At 39.5% G+C, this 18361-nt stretch overlaps 1 protein-coding gene and 1 long non-coding RNA gene across 4 annotated transcripts in view; one reads left to right on the top strand and one right to left on the bottom strand.

Annotated features, from left to right (window-relative positions):
- Positions 1-18361, top strand: part of LOC122415686 (uncharacterized) — a 47407-nt gene that overhangs the window by 14409 nt on the left and 14637 nt on the right. For 2 of the 3 annotated variants that reach the window (XM_043428044.1, XM_043428043.1), the window contains exon 1: positions 13741-13902. The exons of the other annotated variant lie outside the window; for it this stretch is intronic. In XM_043428044.1, the coding sequence (XP_043283979.1) occupies positions 13756-13902 (147 nt within the window). In that variant the 5' untranslated portion in view covers positions 13741-13755. Of the gene's footprint in view, positions 1-13740; positions 13903-18361 lie in introns of those variants that run through there. 3 annotated transcript variants of the gene reach the window in all.
- Positions 4819-11704, bottom strand: LOC122415687 (uncharacterized). Its single transcript, XR_006261958.1, has 3 exons — positions 11553-11704; positions 11211-11382; positions 4819-5600 (listed from the first exon to the last, which is right to left on the bottom strand). It is a non-coding gene; the product is annotated as an uncharacterized lncRNA (long non-coding RNA).

Raw genomic sequence — 18361 nt, 5'->3', positions numbered from 1 at the left:
GAACGAAAATCAAGACGTCCTGAAAATCAATTGTTTCATTATTTATTGAATATAGAAATGGAAGGTTTGTGAAAATAGCTAAAAGGGCGTGCTTATCGAGACACAGCATTGGCAATGGGCCAAGCATAGTTGTAACCGAGTTACTTCCATCGCTACACTGCCCGAGGGCAATCCAGCATTTTCGTCCAATTATTCCTGGATGCCGTCTCAGTGAAATAAAATAAAAAGGTTCTGTGCTAAGAATTCTGCGGCCTACGTACAGGCGCCGGTCTCTGGGACCCTTTTGCTCGCCCAAGTGTCAAGTCTTTTGGTTTCTCAATGTACAAGGCATCCCACGAGTGAAGCTTGAAAAAGCCTCCCAGTAATTTTCGTCTCAGAATCTCGTTCTTCATCGAACTTCGAAATAACGAAAGTCCCTCGGAAGACACCCGGTGTGGTGCTCGAGCTGCTTCGAGCGCGAGTGTGACGCCGCTCGGTTCGTCCGAGACGCCAAGCAATCGGACTGATGCACCGTGACAACTTGGCCAACTTCCAATAAGGGTCAACCAGCAGACAAAAGGTAATTCGGGTAGCGGCGTGCGCGCGCGCCCGAGACTTCGGGGAATTTCAGTGGCTCTTGCGCGACAACGATGAACTGTGCGAATGCTGTGACGCGACGAATGTTGCTTCACGAAGGTCAGGGGATTTTGTAACAGTGAAAAAAATGACGAGAATAATTTAAGGATTTTCGCTGATCGTTGTTGCAACGAGATTGATAATAATCAGAGTTTTATTAATAGTCGTAAAAATAGAGTGGAAGGAGCGCACGCTGAGAATACTCGAGAAAAACTTATCCGCGGCAGCATTCTTTGCTCCTCTCTTTACGTGCCACCGTTCTATCCATCCGTCGATGTGCGATGACCAACTTTTTGCTCATTCTATCCTCCTCTCGCTTCCCTCCCAAGTGGAAAACTCGTTTCCGGCCGGAGAATCGACGACCTTATGTCGGCTACGAAAAGGGCGCGTTATTTCTTTCCTCCTCTCGCTTCTTCGCACAACCTTTTCAGGACTGGTCACTCGACTTTAGCGAATTCCAGATCCGTTGTGCATGACAAATTCATTTTTATGGCTATGTAAACCGTTCGACTGTTCTTGGAAGGAAAAATAAAACGTCATTTTATTTCACAAGCTACATGCTCAACGCGATCCTCGTGAACTCGTCCTACCACGAAATCCAAACAATTACTTTCATTTAGATCCAAAATACCAGACTTTTCAGCAAGCCGGAGAATTAAGACGACGCTGAAGTTTCCAACGTTGGAGTTCAACGAAATGAACGAAAAAAACGTATTTAATTCACCAATTTTTTATTTCACGAATCGTTGGTGCAGTTTGAAAAACTACGAATCGCCAATTTGGCAGGGAACAAAATAGGAGAATTACTGGAATTATTTAAGAGTTTTTTTCGATCATTTCGTTGGACTCCAACGTTGGAAACTTCAGCGTCATGAATTAAGGCTGAGCGAACCGTTAATTTCTGCGATTCATTATTTATATAAAATCAAAATCTGCTGACCTCCGAAGAATTTTTCTATAAATTATAGCATTTTTGTTTACTAAAGTTTGACAGTGTATAATGCTTTGAAAAATCCATCGAATGTGTAAATATCAAGAAATTTGGGAGCCCCGAGCGAAAAAGGCGTTTCGTACTGTGAGCTGCGGCTGATCGTATCGATGTATAGGAACCCTTGGAAGTAGCTCACGCGGTGGAGGCCACGTTAATTGGTACCTTTAACTGCGGGAGGGGCGCCCCGGTTGCGTAAGGAGAGACGACGGTAGCCCTACAAGCGTACGCTCTCAAGAACTAATTAGCTATTAGACGCCTGAGCTAACTCGTCGATTGGCGCAGTCCATCTCGAAGACGGGACCCTTTTCATTCGGTCATTTATTTTCTATCCATTCGTTCCCCTTTCCCCCCTCGTGGCTCGGCCAGTGCATTCTCAAGCGCGTACGAATTAAGTCTCATTTTCGGTTACGAGCTCGTTCGAACAGCCCCGACGCTGATCCCCCCTTAACTTTTCTGTAATTTACACCGGTCTCGTCGAAAACTTGAATGAAACGAGAATCCATTGACGAGTTAAAAACAAGCCGGAACACTTGGTTACTTTATTCCGTGGCAAAACGAATGGGGAAAACAAAATCGTTGACAATGAATTTTCACACATCGACGCAGTTTCGCAGGCTCACCATTTTCAGGGCTCTTTCCCCCCCAGCAAATTATTTATTTCACCAATAAATCTTCGATCGAACAATAAAAAATGCCAAAGTTCACTCAACCAGTGATTTCAATGAGGCTCATTGAATTTTTTCATCAAATTCAATCTTCGTCGTGCAACATTTTATACGAACATGCGTGTACGAAATAAATAAACTGCGCGCCGGCCACCAACGAAGTCGATATCTATACAGAGTCGGAGGGCCCAAGTGCATCAATAGACACGCCTTCCGGACCATGTTAAAAGAAATACAATGTTCACCATTTATTTACATACACGGTACTGCCTATGTCTATATACGATACGGTATCAATAACAATACACATATACATGCGAAAGATAAATGGCAGTTAGAAAGAGGTCGGAGCAGCAACCTTGCCCACTTCCGTCGATCGCTCAGAGATACACGAACATCTTTACCCTCCTCCGTCCCTCCTTCCTCCTCTCTTTCTCTCTTTCAAGAAAAAAAAAACAAAAAAATCTGAATATCGGGCAAGAGCTGACTAAAATTGATACTCATTTGTACGTCGAACTTGTGTCCTGCCTCGAACATATTCTGATACGGTTATGTTTAGGGTGATAAATATTGGGAATCGTTTTGTTAGCAGGTTTCGGAAAATTACCGAAAGATCAATTGAATTGAGCGAGATTCGAGTGCTCTCGAATGTTTTACTTGAAATTGCGATAAAAATGGTCAATTCTGGCAGTGCAAACTCGTCTGTGAAAAGCTGAAGATAATTTCGGACAAAATGATTTTAAAGTTTGCAACTTTCCGGCTCAACGAAAGGAAGGAAAATAAAATTTGTCATTCTCCAATTATTTGTTTCAGGAATTATTTAGGGAGAATGACGAATTGGTTATTCAGTTTCTCATTTCGTTGGACTGCACGTTGCAAATGTTTAGTGTCATTTGACAAATACTTGAGAATATGAATGTCTCGTGTTAATGGAACGAGTCATTTGTTTCGATCATCATCGGAATGTAATTGTTACGAGAGGTTTGAAACTTGGTAACAATAAAGTCGACGCAGAGGAGCCACGGTCACGGTCAATATTTCTATAGCTGGACGCATGTTCGATATGTTTATGTACACATTTATATACACACATGTCGGTTGCAACCCTTTTTAATTTAGTCGGAGAGCGAGGAGGAGGCGGAGAGAGAGAGAGAGAGAGAGAGAGAGCGCGCGCGAAGGAGGAAAGAACGGGACGAGAGGAAATGGAAGGCGTATATTATAACCGCACGCGCGCGCGAGCGTATATTTGCTCAACAATAAACCATGAGGGATTATAGGGTCGGTGGTGGTTCTCGCTCGCTCCTCTCGTCCCCCCTTTTATTTATCTCGCTCCTTTTCTCCGCTATTCTTTCCTTCATATTTCTTTTAATTTTTATTTTCCAAATTCTTCCTTCTCTTTCTTTCTGTCCGGAACAATAAAGCTGAAACGATAAACGATTTCCTGGCGAGCGCAAGCCCCCGTGTCCGTCGAGCCGGCGCGGATCAACGTCCTCGCGCATTCGTAAACGAATATGTACGTCGACGCGCGCAAACCGCGAAAAAAATAAATCATTAAAATAATGATGCTAAGTAAGAAAAGATTTTCGCGCTCCCAAGACTCGCTATTTTTACGCTCGCATTTGTAGCGTACCCACCGCTCCATTATTAGCAGGGCATACACGTTTCTCACAGTCTCTCTTCGCCGTTACGTGACTCATGCACTCTGCTCACCGGGACCCTTTTTTCTTTTCTCTCATTTACCCACGTAATCATTCGTACGAAGAATTTTCTCGAAAAAAAATCAACTTTTATGTCCGAATGTATGCGCTTCGAGCGAACATTTGAATATCGAGTTTTTTCATCGAGCGACGCGAGCGACTGTGTGCTTTTGCGCAGTTCGAACGAACCGAGCTACGAAACGGTTCGAACAACGCGCACAGAACTTCACTTTGCGGTGCTCGAAAAACTTAAGAAATGGGAAAAACTTGGTGAAAGGATAAACTTCTCTTTGCTCAAGCTCAAACATACTTTTTGTTCGATAAAGTAGAAACTGGATTTGTTGAAAATATAAAAATATTACGGAAAAGACGAAAAAGGACGCACTGTTTTTACGGAATACGAGTAAACGAGCGCTCGCCCCGGCAACCCCCCTGCCTTTTTTCTCTCTCCCTCAACGTCCGAGTATTTCGAGATCGCGGATGCCTATTATCGTTGAATTCTTCGCCGGAATCTCTCCTCCGATGCTCTTACGGCTTTTTTTCGTAACTTTAATCACTCGCGATCCGAGATCTGTTAATACGAAAGAAGAAAAGAAAACAGCAACGATCTTCAAATACTCTAAAAACTGTGAAATAAACATTTGATCGGTAAAAAAATAGTGAATTCGTAACATGAGCGATCTTTAAAAAAATGATTTGACGATCGAAATGGCCGCGGTGTTGAAATAAAAGTAAAAAATTGCAACAGAAACGTCGGGGTTCGTCAAAATATTTCGCAAGCTGTTTTCGTTTTTATGAGACACTCAGAAAATTGTAATGCGCATCTCGTTCAACGCCAGGTTACGACAGGCTGCGAGAAATAATAAAATTCGAAAGGGAGCATTGTGTTGGACAATTTGTATTTTTCACGTGTTCTAACAAAAGGCATATGTTGCGTGTTTACCACGCGATGCGTCAGCAGCGTGTCCGTATGTATCTCTGTAGAAGCCCGATGAGGCATATATGCTCGGCGCGCAAAACCAATAACAAAACTCGCTGCCGCTTTCTCTCCTCCTCGACGACGCGCTATGCCTTGAATCATGCATCACGGCGTTCGTTCATCGCGCCCCGATCACTATGGCACGCATGACTCTCGCATCTCTTCGATCTTCTCGCTAAAGCAACAGTCGATACGCCGCCAATCTCTGTCTCTATCTCTCTCATTTATTTATCTTATTTGTGCCTCCGAAGAATTTTTACTTTCCAGATCAGGAAAATCTATGATAGTGCAGGTTCTCGTGAACGAGCTCGTCCGCAGTTTTTTCTTTTTTTATTGCAAATCTCTACTTTTTTTAATCCTACTTTTTATCATTTAAATATTATTTTTAATTGGACGTTGCCCGAGATGATTCGTAACGAGAATCTCGTAAAATCTTCGCGATCGTGACATTTACGCAATAACGCTTCGCCGCTCACGCGTTCCGCTATACTTTTGTCTTTTCTAATTATTTTACACCCCAGCAAAACTCAGCCGCGTCTTTATTTTTAATACTATTTTCACACACGCCCGACCGAGTCATTTCTCCAAAGGATTGCACCGTGGCTGATATCGGTGGATCAATTCATCCCCATCGTTCTTTCTTTCCCTTCATTCTGAAACAATGAAAATGAAATGTTGCATAATTGAGAGTTTTTTAGGAGCTTATGAAGTGCTATAAACAAAAAATTCACAGCTCGGCGGTTGGCACCACAACGTTTTTTTGCTCCATTACAATTTTTCTAAAGATTATAAAATAAAGAGGATTTTAAAAACTTGAAATAGATATATGTGTTTCTCAATTACTTCAAATTTTTTTTCTTCAAATAAGCACCACGACAAGATTTTTATGTGCTGTTTCAATATATCGAGGACTAAAAAAAAAAACTTGGCACGGGCTACTTCACTGCTGAAACAGGGAATCAAAAGGTCTTCAATTCTTACAAATAATCATTCATAATGTCAAATTTTCGATAACTTGAAATCGCGTCAAGCTTTTAAGGTGATGGAGCAATCGCTATCTCGCCACCGTGAGTGCGAGAGAGATAGCTGCAATTTTCGAAATTGAATATGTTCGACACGGTTCGATCAATAAAAAAAAGCCCCTGTCAGCGTATTTTTGCCATCTTTCCGCGTCCGCTGACTGAGCCTTTTTTTGATTAGTCAAACGACAGCGGAGAATTTTCATTTCGAAAATTCGAGGTGAGGTTAGTCGGCTGATCCATGCTCTTAAATGCTGGTAAAGGGAATTGAGCTTCGTTTTTCGGTCGCAGCACCGCGCAGAGTAGAAACATATCTCGATCGCGCATCATACCCTTTGAGGCTATATAGCGTCGATGCTGCTTTGCTCGTTTGGTGATCACGAGCCTCAGAAAAAGATTCTGGATTCTGGATTCCGGATTCGACTCGCGCGACTCGACTCAGAGAGGAGGCGACGCAGGAAACTTTTACTCTAGTGTAAAGAAAACAGGAAAAATAACAGAAAAAAGAAAAGTGAAACTGATTCTACGCCAAGGTGCGTCGAAAGATTCAGAAGGACCCATTAATAATTCCCTCAACATGGGAAAAAATTCAAAAAAACGGAGAGCTCCGGCAGCGGACGATCCAAGTGAAGCCAACAACAAACAGACCAAAATCAGGGTGAACGCGCAGGCAAGAGACCAAATCGACAGTCTTTCGGAATGCGAGTCGGAAAGCGATATGTCAACGACTTCGCAGCAAGAGACAAAGACAGAAACTAGGCAACAAAAGGTGCCACCGATTATCATCAATAACGAAAAGCTCACGGCAGAAGACAAAGCAAAACTACATCTCAACATCATTAAAAACTTCAAAGGATCAACTCTAAAATTCACCAACACGACAATAAACGTGCAACCAAAAACGCAGGAGGACGCAGCCAAACTTATCAAACAGTTTGAACAAGCCAAATATGACTTCCACACCTATGCAACAGCAAGTCAAAAAATCAAAAAATATGTCATCAGAGGACTCCCAGCCTTAGATGAAAGCCACATCGAGGAAGATTTAACCGAAGCAGGCTTCAAACCCATCAAAATCAAAAAAATGAACCAGGGAGCAAATGGAAACCCCAACAGAGTGTTATACTTTGCCTCATTCGATCCGGAAACAAACGCCAGACAACTAAGGGCAATACGCAGCATTTGCTCGGTTATCATCACTTGGGAAACTTACAAAAACCCGAAAAAAATTGCACAGTGCTATAGATGCCAAGGCTTTGGTCATGGCACAGCATTCTGCCACAAAGAACCAAGATGCGTTAAATGCATGGAAAAGCATTTGACCAAGGACTGCGGAAAGGCCCCGGAAACAAAGCCGCAGTGTACGAATTGTGGCGGGGAGCATCCAGCCAACGCTACATCGTGCGAAACGTACAAACAACATCTCAAAAGAGTAGCAGAGAAACAACAACAAGGGGTCAAAATGAACAACCGCAGCAAAGCAGCGAGCAGAGAACCAGTTCCAGGACTGTCCTCTTTCCCACCGCTTCAGAGCACAATCAGGACAGCAGGCAGATCATCCCACCAGCACCAAAACATAGAACAACGAACTACAGAACGACGAGATGAACGCAGCAGCAATTCCTCTTACAGCAGTAAGGTAATTCAGGATCAAACAGGTAACAGAGACCCAAGATTTAAAGATAAAACAAGCATAGAATCACAGCAAAACAATAACACGCAGAATAGACCAATAGTAACGCACGAACAACAACAGTCCATAAACGACAATGACTCATTTACAAATATAATAAAAGAAATGCAAACCTTGAAGACGTTATGTGATTTCAATAAAATGCTCAGTATGTTTAAAGAGCTAAACACAAAACTAGTAAACTGCTATGACCATGTTTCCAAATGCCAAGTATTCTATAACGTCATCCTGAAGTATGTATAGAACAACGCATTCGATAAAAAATGAGCTAAAAATCTTGCACTGGAATGCTAATGGTATTAAGAGCAAGGCTAGAGAAGTCATGAATATTATAGATAGATATAAAATAGACATCCTATTATTAAATGAGACAAAGTTACTTACAAACCATAAATGTAAATTCCCGGGCTATAAGTGTTACAGAAAAGATAGGCAGGGGAACATGACAGGAGGCGGAATAGCCATTTTTGTAAAAAATAACATAACGTGCTCAGAAATTAACCTCGACACAACAAATATTGAAGCGCATGGTATCAAACTACAAAACAACCAAATAATAGTATCAGTATATGCCCGACCGCAAATAAAAATAAACACAGCAGACTTAAATAAAATATTCGCATCTGGGAACTCGGTGTTAGCTGTCGGGGACTATAACGCAAAGCACAACAACTGGCACTGTACAAACAATAATGCCAATGGAAGAACAATATTCAGATATACCTGTTTCTCAAGTATATCGCTTTTAGCTCCGGATAACTACACACTATATCCTTACAACCACGCACTTCCAAGTGTAGTAGATTTTGCGTTGGTTAAAAACATGAACAGCCTCAAAATCGAAACCCTTAATGAACTAGACTCAGATCATCTACCCGTAATGATACATTTGAATCATGCACAAGTGCAAACGATAGAAAGTCACCACCTCAACTACAAAAAAGCGGACTGGGAAAAATTTTCAGCACTGTTAAACGAAAAAATCACCTTAAAAACCAATTTAAAGAGCGAAACTGATATAGATAATTGCACAAAGGAGTTAACAGATCAGATTAAAGAAGTGATAGAACTCTCAATTCCAATAACAAAGCTAAAATACACAACACCAACACTGCCAGAAGAAATCGTTAAGATAATAAAACTCAGAAATAAGATGAGAAGAAAATTTCAATCTACGCAAAACTTGTACTACAAATACATACGTAACCTACTCTCCCACACAATTAAAAAGAAAATTAAAGAACATTCTAATACAGCATGGGAAAACAAACTGAAAAGCTTAAAGGTTCAAGACAACTCTATCTGGAGAATGGCAAAGGCTTTCACCAGACAAGCAGCCACTACCCTCCCCACTTTACATAGCACCCAGGGGCTAGCCATTAGTAGTAAGGAGAAAGCGAACGCACTTGCAGAAAACTTTGAAAAGGTGCACCACATAACAGAAGACATGAGCTCGCGAAGGCATAGCGCACTCATCAATTCTAAATACAGACAATTAACAAGTACAGATATAAACGCAAACGATATCAGCTATGTTACCCCAAGTGAAATAGCGCAAGCAATTAAACAACTGAAACCCAAAAAAGCACCGGGGCCAGACTCAATACAAAACATAGTGCTAAAACACCTCCCAAGGAAAGCGATAGTACAACTCACATACATATTCAACGCAAGCTTCAAAAGAAGTCACTTTCCAACCAGCTGGAAACACGCCAATCTTTTAGCCTTTCCCAAACCTGGAAAAGACAAACTTTTTCCTCAAAACTATCGTCCCATTAGCCTTCTGTCAACCATGAGTAAGGTATTTGAAAAAATCATACTGGCTAGACTGAAAATACACGAACAAACACATAAGCAACTAATACAGGAACAGTTTGGTTTCAGGGAACAACATAACACAGTGCAACAGTTAGCGAGACTCACAAACCACATTAGTGAAAACTTTAATAAAAACAAATCTACAGCGCTCGCTCTTCTAGACATAGAAAAGGCTTTTGACACCGTATGGCACAAAGGACTGATATTTAAGTTAGGAAGATTAAACATCCCGCTGTATCTAACAAAAATAATAGCCAATTACCTCAAAAACCGAACGTTCACAGTACTGGTAGATGGAGAAAAATCAGACACCCAAAAAATAGCAGCCGGAGTTCCCCAAGGATCCATACTGGGGCCTGTTCTATTTCTGTACTACATAAACGACATACCGAAAACCAAAAACACTGAAATTGCGCTGTTCGCAGATGACACAGCAATCTATGCAAGCTCGTGGAGCAAAGCACTGGCACAAAACCATGTACAAAATCACCTCAACTTAATAGCCGAACACTTTAACAAATGGAAAATAAAAATCAACGAATCAAAAACAGAGCTTGTAATCTTCAGCAGAAAAAACAAAAAAACTAAAACCCCAGCATTCACAATGAACAACACAATAATAGAACCCAAAAGAGCAGTAAAATATCTAGGAGTCACACTAGATGACAGGCTGACGTTTACTAAACATATAGAAACAATTAAAAGGAAAGGGCAAGCAATAAAAAGCATGCTTCATTATCTAATAGGTTACAAAAGTGCACTAAGTGAGAAAAACAAGCTACTCTTATATAACGCTATCATTAAACCCATAACGCTCTATGCCTCACCAATATGGGGTAACACATGCAAAACTAACATAAGCAGACTACAGGTATTCCAAAATAAAATATTACGAGCAATCACTAAAGCTGAATGGCATGAAACAAACAGAAGCATACATGAACTATCTAAAGTCAAAACAATTAAGGAAGAAATATACAACAAGACAGAAAAGTTTTACGAGAATCTTGATCTCCCAATCTTAAAAAACATAGGCACATACACACACAAGAATGCGCCATTCAAAATAAAATATAAACTACCGCATCACATATTACTAACATCTTAAGAAACTATTACTGTTAAAACTGTACATTCTGTAAATATTGTAAATACCACGTTAAGTTTAAGCATAAGTTAAGTAGGATTAAGGAAAACACATGACAAACAGGTACTTTTTTCAACTTTTAACCTGTAAATAATAACCCAACATAAACACTCTGAAATCAAAAACACATAACAAAACACACAAAACAAAAATATAAGCTAGTTAAATTCCAAGGAATAGGTATAGCAAACCAATCCAAAAATGTACAAACAACTTGTAGAGAAAAACATGAATAAAAGAGATTTTTAAAAGTTAAAAAAAAGCTCGTTTGGTCTGGTCTTTGACCGTTGGTTTTATACTTTCTATCTTTTCTATTTCAAGTTTTAATTTTCCAATTTTATGGAGAACAGATCTAATCCGATCTTTGTGATCGATGCTCTCACATGCGTTGAGTTTTTCATTATTCTCAGTACCGCAATCGACGCGGTTTCATGAAAATACTATTGGAATTGGTACTCCGATCTCCGATTTAGCAGTATTTTAAACTCACGTTCAAGCTTTTCGTTTTAAGGTGACGGGTGGAATGGGACAGACGCTATGCAAGATTTACACGTCGATTTGTGTAGGTAAAAAAATGAATACGTACCGGGATAGATTTCAGGATTTGCATCTCCTGCCGGAGAGTGTTCAGCGCTGTTGTCATTCGCTCCTTTTTTTCTTTCTCTTCTCTTTCCTTCCTTTTCCTTTCTTCCTTTTCCGCTTCCTTCTTTTTTTCCTCCTGTTCTCCTTTCGCTGGATTCCAACTAAATTTCCCATTTCTGAAAATGCAAATATACGAGAAAAGTTAATGAATAATAATAAAAATTACACGATTTCTGAATACAAATAGATTTAGGTTGTTCGAAGAGTCGAAACATTTTATCTCTGATAATTACAATCATCCACAGTATATTATATTTGTATATATATATTTTTTACATTCATTTACCGTCAAATTCTTTATGAAAGTGAAATACGGGTCGACGTGTAAAGAAAAAGGGCTTGGAGGAATTATTGAAAAATAGTTACTTATTCTCTTCTTGTATCGCACTTGTTCAACGTTCGAACGAAACTGATGCAAAAATGTGGACATTGGTCGACAGAAAGGTTCTTCTTTCGAATATGAATATATCGAACCCATGGCCATCGGATTACTCGTCCGAGCTCTTACCGCTACTCGAACTACTGTTTGTCAAACGCATCAACATATATGACTTTAACGGTGCGAGAGCCACGTCAAAATGTTTACTTTCCAAGTGCTTGCTCATCTGCAGTTTCCGCTTCGGGTAATTTTAAGTAACACGAACCTGCTTTTATGATTTTACATGTATGGTGACGTATTTGTTGTGTGCAACGTAACATTGCAATACGCTCCCACGCACTGTATGATCCCCGAATCATCCCGCTCGTTCCATCTTTGACAAATATTTGATTACGGAAAGCGAACCTGCACTTTATCCGCTTATGTTTACTCATTTCATCAATTAAAAGTGTCTGCCAGAGGCCAGGGATTAAAACCGTACACGATCGCGTGTACACTTTACCCCTGGCTTTTTCATTTCTGACATATATTTTTGTTGTCAAAAGTTTTTCAAAATCACCTTGAGGTACGACGAACGTGGATTCTTCGGTCACTGGCTTCTCATTCGATTCCGTGTCTTCTTTACTTTCACTGTTTTCATCGGAGGCACATTCCACTGGATTTAATCCTTCAACTACGGCAGTATTTGCAGAGATCGCGATATTTTTTTGGTGATTTTATCACGGACATTGTTTTCATTACGCATCACCATTTTATACAGTGTGCCCGGTTTAAAGCACATTTCCCAAATCTGTCGCAATTTCACTCCACACTTTGTCCTTTTTCGTCATTATGTTTGCGTCTGGCAGTAGTATCGCCTCTCTTCCACGCAAAATAGCGTCAATCACTCGCGATCGTTCAATTCGCGGGGGTCTCCCACGAGGTGCCATGTTTTTTCTATATTAGATTGAGCCCTGATATAACACTTCGCTACCACAGAAATCACTCTACTGCGGCGCTCAGGCAGGGTCTCGGTACGTTACCGGGCAGTCGGATTTTTTTGCCGCTGGTGACTGTTTATTTGTGAACGAACTCTGTTGAGTTCGTTCACAACTCGTTCATGCACAACTGTTGACTCGTTCACAACTGTTGACTCGTTCACAAGATTGAGTACTTGAAGCGCGCGGATTGACCGAAGTTTTGAAGAAAAAAAAACTCTAACTATTCCTATTTATAGTATCGTTCCATATCAATTAAGAAAGCTACAATTAAAAAAACAATTCAATTGCCAATTCACGAGATTTTTCATTAATCTTTTTGTGAGTTAATATTTAAATTTTCCAAAAAAAATTAAGTGATTCCAAGAAATCCCGTTATTTATATCTAATAAGGAGAGGCTGCCTAATCATCGATTTCGCTCAAGTTTAGATGCAGCGCTTGGCTCGAAATGAAATTGCCCGAAGTGGGAATTCCAGATGGCCAAGCGTTTAAAAAATAAAACTTGACGCGGCTGCTACACCGTTTGAGCCATAAATGTTAGCGCGTATGCTTATATTATTCGGTGTACTACGCTAGTATGAGTATGAGCTTGTTTTCTTCTCTTGAATTTGTCTTTCCAATGTTGTTGTGTATTGCTGAAATGTGTCGTTATCGCTGCTGTGATGAGCTTCCCCGGTGGGAGGATCCCAGCTGTCGCTTTGACGTTTGTCAGTTGTATTGGTGATACTTCGCTTGCGTGGAATAAGTTGAATGTGTTTGTAATCCCATTTGGCAGGACCACACTGACCGCTGTTTGGAAAACGTGCTAACATTTAATGGATTGAAATAGCGCATAAAAATCTTGTCGTGGTACTTGTTTAAAAATAAAATGAAAAAATAAAAAAAAAATTAAATAAAATTTAAAAAAACCTTTTTACATACGGTGGTGCTAACTTTCTCGACGTGTCGTGGAGTGTGTTCTCTATAACCTGTTGAAAACACGGGAGGAGGTACGGTTGGCACAGTATTTCGGGCCACGGTATAATCCTGCAGCAAGAGGGTAATTACATGGCTAGCCCATCCGTAATTAAGCCAGGGTCGGAGGTGGAATTATCTATTCCACGAAACGCGAAATAGAGAGTTTCGCGTTTGTATGTACGTAGCCCGTTTTAGCAACACAGAAAAACCCTGGCATGGACGAGTGCTCGTGCGCCAGCGAAATAGGAAGAGGAAGGAACTGGACTCGGACGAGGAGGACAGCGGGATAAAAATCTGTGAGAAACGTAGTCAGGATTGTCCGGTGAGAATGCTGAAGAGCGCCTGGAAAGTTGGACTTTTACGATAAAAAAAAGTTGCAATAATTTATCATAATTTCTCGCAGATTTAATTGAGTTATGGAGAAAATTTCCAAAGGAGGATTTTCGAACGGAAAAACTTGAGAAAATCTCAGTAAATATGTGAAATCGGAAATGAAAAATTTTCTGTAATCATTTCGGAAACTGCAACGAAAGTCCGCCAAAGCTCTGAATGAAATGTGACTATAAAATTGTGTGATGATTTTGAAGAATTTCAACGAAAATGAAGTAATTGCGCGAAGTTGTTTCGGATAAAAAGGAATTTGAAAAACAGGAGTAACCACGATCTCTCGGGTCCCACAATACGTCACTCTCCTTTCACTCGGTTAGCAAAACAAGAGACGAGAGAGGAGCCAACGTAAGAAAAAATATATTCGACCCGAGGAATCACGTAGTTCACCCAAGACTCTCGTGGTTGAATTTTCTTTCCTCGCTCCCGCAGTCTCAGTTCTTCACGAGATCCTCAAACGTCCTTTACGTGGAATGTATAATGCGCTCATCGCTTCTCTTCCCGGAAGAACGTTTTTTAAATCTTCTCTCCCCCGAGCTCTCCTTCGCTGATGGAAATTTAGCTGGAGAGTGGGCTGTACGATTTCTCTTCATTGTCCCTTAATATGCCAGCAAATACAGTCTGTTTGAATTTCATTGACCGACGACACGATTCCTGGTATGAGCATAATTGAAAAAAAATCCATTTTCCATCCACTTTTTGGGGTGGTTTTAAACTACTAAAAACAATGAAAACAAAAAAACTCTATTTAATTATCAAAAATATGATTTTTCCTTGGTTTTTTAAACTCCGTATCGTTGAATCGAGCGGTTTAATACTAAACGATAATTCCCATGTGTCCCAAGACTTTTACTTTTCGTTAAATGGCCACGCAACGTTTCTTGTCCTCGCGTCAAAACGTCAAAGTAATATTTGGTACTCCGGTCTCTCGAATTGAAAGAAATAAAAGTAAAAGAAAAAAAGAGAAATTAAAAGCGAAAACATGCTGTTAGAACCGGAGGAAAATAAAGGCTGAGCTTTCGGCCTTCGATGACGTCAGGCTCTCTCGGGATCAATCGGAGGAGTCAAGTCGCGATAATTGGAACAATCATGCTCGCCAATCAGAGTCTCCATTCCACTCTCCATTTCTCCTTTTCTCTTTCTCTCTCTCTCATTTTTCCCATCTCCAGAATCAAAATACACTCGCTCGAATCCTCCTCGTACGCATTCACATACATACACGCACTTTCAAGCGTAGAGATCACGCCGATTGTCCGACGAGACATTCTCTAAAAGTCTTCAATGAAAAGAGACGCACGCTCTCATATCTAAATTTATTTCCTTGGCCCTTCCAACGAGCTCCAAACTCCCCACTCAATTATTACGCCGCACACACACCAATTCATTTCTCCGATTATTTCCATTATTTTTCTTTCTTTCCTCGTGATAATCTCCCACGAGGAAACCTCTAATTAGAATTTTCGCAAATAATTTTGACATTTTTTACGATTTGAAATACCGAAAAAATCTCACTGAATCTATCAAAAACTATTCTCCACTCTTTTTACTAAAAACGTTACGATATTTTTCAACATTTCTTCTTGTTATTCATGAAAAATCCATGAATTTCAAGTATTTTTTAAATCAAAACGACTCACACGAATCTCCTTGTCAATTAAATTTACAAAATATTTGAAAAATGATTTTTTTTCTCGCTTTTGGAATGTTCCATAGAACGACCGTTGAACATCGCTCGTTTATAACGTTCGCAAAAGTCCCTCGGGCTATATGGCACGGTGGTTACTTCTTTGCTGTGGGGAGTAATTAACTGTGGCATTGCTGTCGATACTTGGTATAAACTCGCTAATTACGACTCGAGTTAAATAGCTCTTTACTTTTTATACTTTCGTATATTCGACACTCGTTATAACAATAATATAACACGAGAGCATGAGATAAATTATTATCTCATGCGAGAAAGTAACGAATGTCATTCTCGAAATCATGGCTGCTTTGTACAGCTATAAATATATGTACAAAGGTAACCAGCAGTACGAAGAGTGACGAGCGTGTTTGATTTCATGAGATGAAATGTTTTCATGCCTATATATAAAAGTGAAAATATACCGCAAGGCGAAATAACTTGTCAATTAAACTGAAGAATATTTGCTTTTAGCAGTGACAATATCATTGATTCACTAAGTTGAGTCTCGAATCGGCTTAAAGTAATTGAGAGCTGTAAACATTTAAAATTTCATGGTTGACATTCACGAATTTTCTTAGCTCTTGAAACAAAAGTGTGCGTTGAAGCTTCTTAAAAAAGTCTTGAAATTTACACAGAGATTATTAAATGGGTAGTCGACTGACATGCATTTCAAGTTTTAAAGGATTTTTACGAAGTTTATTAAAAACGTATAAAATAACAATGAAAATTTGAACAAAAATTCGGAACGATTGTTTTAGTAATAATAAAGATACATTACGTTAAAGATTGAACGAAATTGGTAATGAGCACTCATATAACCTCACATTTGCCTATTCCGGTATTTTGTTTCTTCTTGGCTTGGCCCATTCCTATCATAGCCTTCTGTCTTTTTTTTTTTATACTTTTCTCTTGATCCATTTCCCGTTGTGCTTTACCTTTGCGCTCTCTAAAGCGATTTTTTACATAATAAACTATAGTATTTCCGTCAGGGACGAATGGAATTTTCGGTTCAGTCAGTAATGGGTCCCCGATTGATTAATTGTGTAATTTCATTCGGCATAAGATAAGTTGGAAAAATGTATTTACAATTTCGAATTAATACGACTCTGACATTAATTTAAAGAGATTATATTTTTAATTATGAAGTAAAAATCGATCCAATTTAGACACTCATAAAACATGATCTCTCGAGCATGATCTACCTTAAGAAAATTGAAGACGGAAGTAATCGCGAGAGACTGAAAAACAAACGAGACTTCGTGGTCGATTTTGCGATGTTAAGGAGGTTGAAGCGTATCTTATGTTAAAACTATTTTCCAACTTTACACATAAAAATTTTTAAAACAGAAAGCTTAAGACAGTATTAAACTTCTGGCGGAATATGCCGATGATTCACCGTCGTGAAATTGAGATATTTATTGTTGAAGTTTGCAATTTTTTGAAAGCTTCCATAAGAGCCCATGTTTAACCTTGTCATTTTCGACAATGAATATCTCGATTACTAGGCGGTGAAACCTCTTCAAATTTTTCACACATAATTAAGCGCTATTCAAGAATATGCACGTAAATTTTCAATTCATTATTTTGGAATAATAAAATCTAATGTATTTTTCGTATGATGTCCTATACATATCGCTTCAACTTCCTTAAGGAGGAACATCAGGTTGTGTAAATACAAATTTCATTCTTTTTGTCTAAATTATCTAGGTTATGTAAACCCTGTTTGTTTTATTTAAACGGCATTAAGCCCCAAAAATACGTCATTTTTGGGTGGAATTTATGTGATATATAAAAAAATTGCAGAATTAAACGACCTCAAATTTTGTACACTTGTTCTTTAGAGTTCGAACTGTGCAAGAGTAATTTTTTTTTTTCTAAACTATCATCATTTTTTATTTGTTTTTGAGTATGAAAAGATGGGGCCTGTGGAGTTATTTCCTATGCGTAGGTGTTGAATATTCGAAGTTTGGAAATGATTTACTAAAAAATGGCTGAGTGAGATGGATTAAAAATTGGAGAGGCCATAGAAAATACATCTAAAAATGAATTCTAAAAGTTTCATTAAGCTATCGCAACTTTTCTCAAGCTGATGTTCCTCCTTAAATTCCGACAGCAGTTTTATCGAGTGTGACTTGGAGGAGGCATCGTGAGACGATCAATTGAGGGCAATTTGAAATAAGCAGCCTTCGTTAGTTGATTCATTGATTTGAATCTTTAGTCTTCTCCTTTATTAGAACGTTTTTTTGCTTCGCAACAGAGTGAAGCGTGAACTCCCTTCGCCGTTGTCTCCTCGTCGAGGCCCCCAAGAGGAAACGAGCGATGCAGTTTATTCGCATCGCAAAATGCCTCGTCGTTGAGGCCCGCATTCCCGCAAAAACTGCGCGCTCTCGCTAATTATAATGGAGTTTCACACACTGCCCACATCCTGAATTTTAATCGGTGCTCTCGACTGCCCCGTCGTTCGACATTTTTCCTTACAAAAAGTCCAATAATCTTCATCCATCCTTTCGTTAATTCGACTTTATTTCATGGAAGATGCAAAAAATTCGTATTTATCAATCAACCGAACGGTATACGAGCGCGCGAGACAAAAGCGCCAGAAACGAGAGTCCGACGCGAATGATTCTAATGCCAATTTCGAAACGCGATTACACCAAAAAACGAGATAAATCGGATGAAACGAGGCAGCACGAGGCTCGATATTAAAAAT

Source organism: Venturia canescens, chromosome 9 (assembly GCF_019457755.1).
Source record: "Venturia canescens isolate UGA chromosome 9, ASM1945775v1, whole genome shotgun sequence".
Classification (NCBI taxonomy): domain Eukaryota; kingdom Metazoa; phylum Arthropoda; class Insecta; order Hymenoptera; family Ichneumonidae; genus Venturia; species Venturia canescens.
This window is presented reverse-complemented; position numbering and strand designations above follow the sequence as displayed.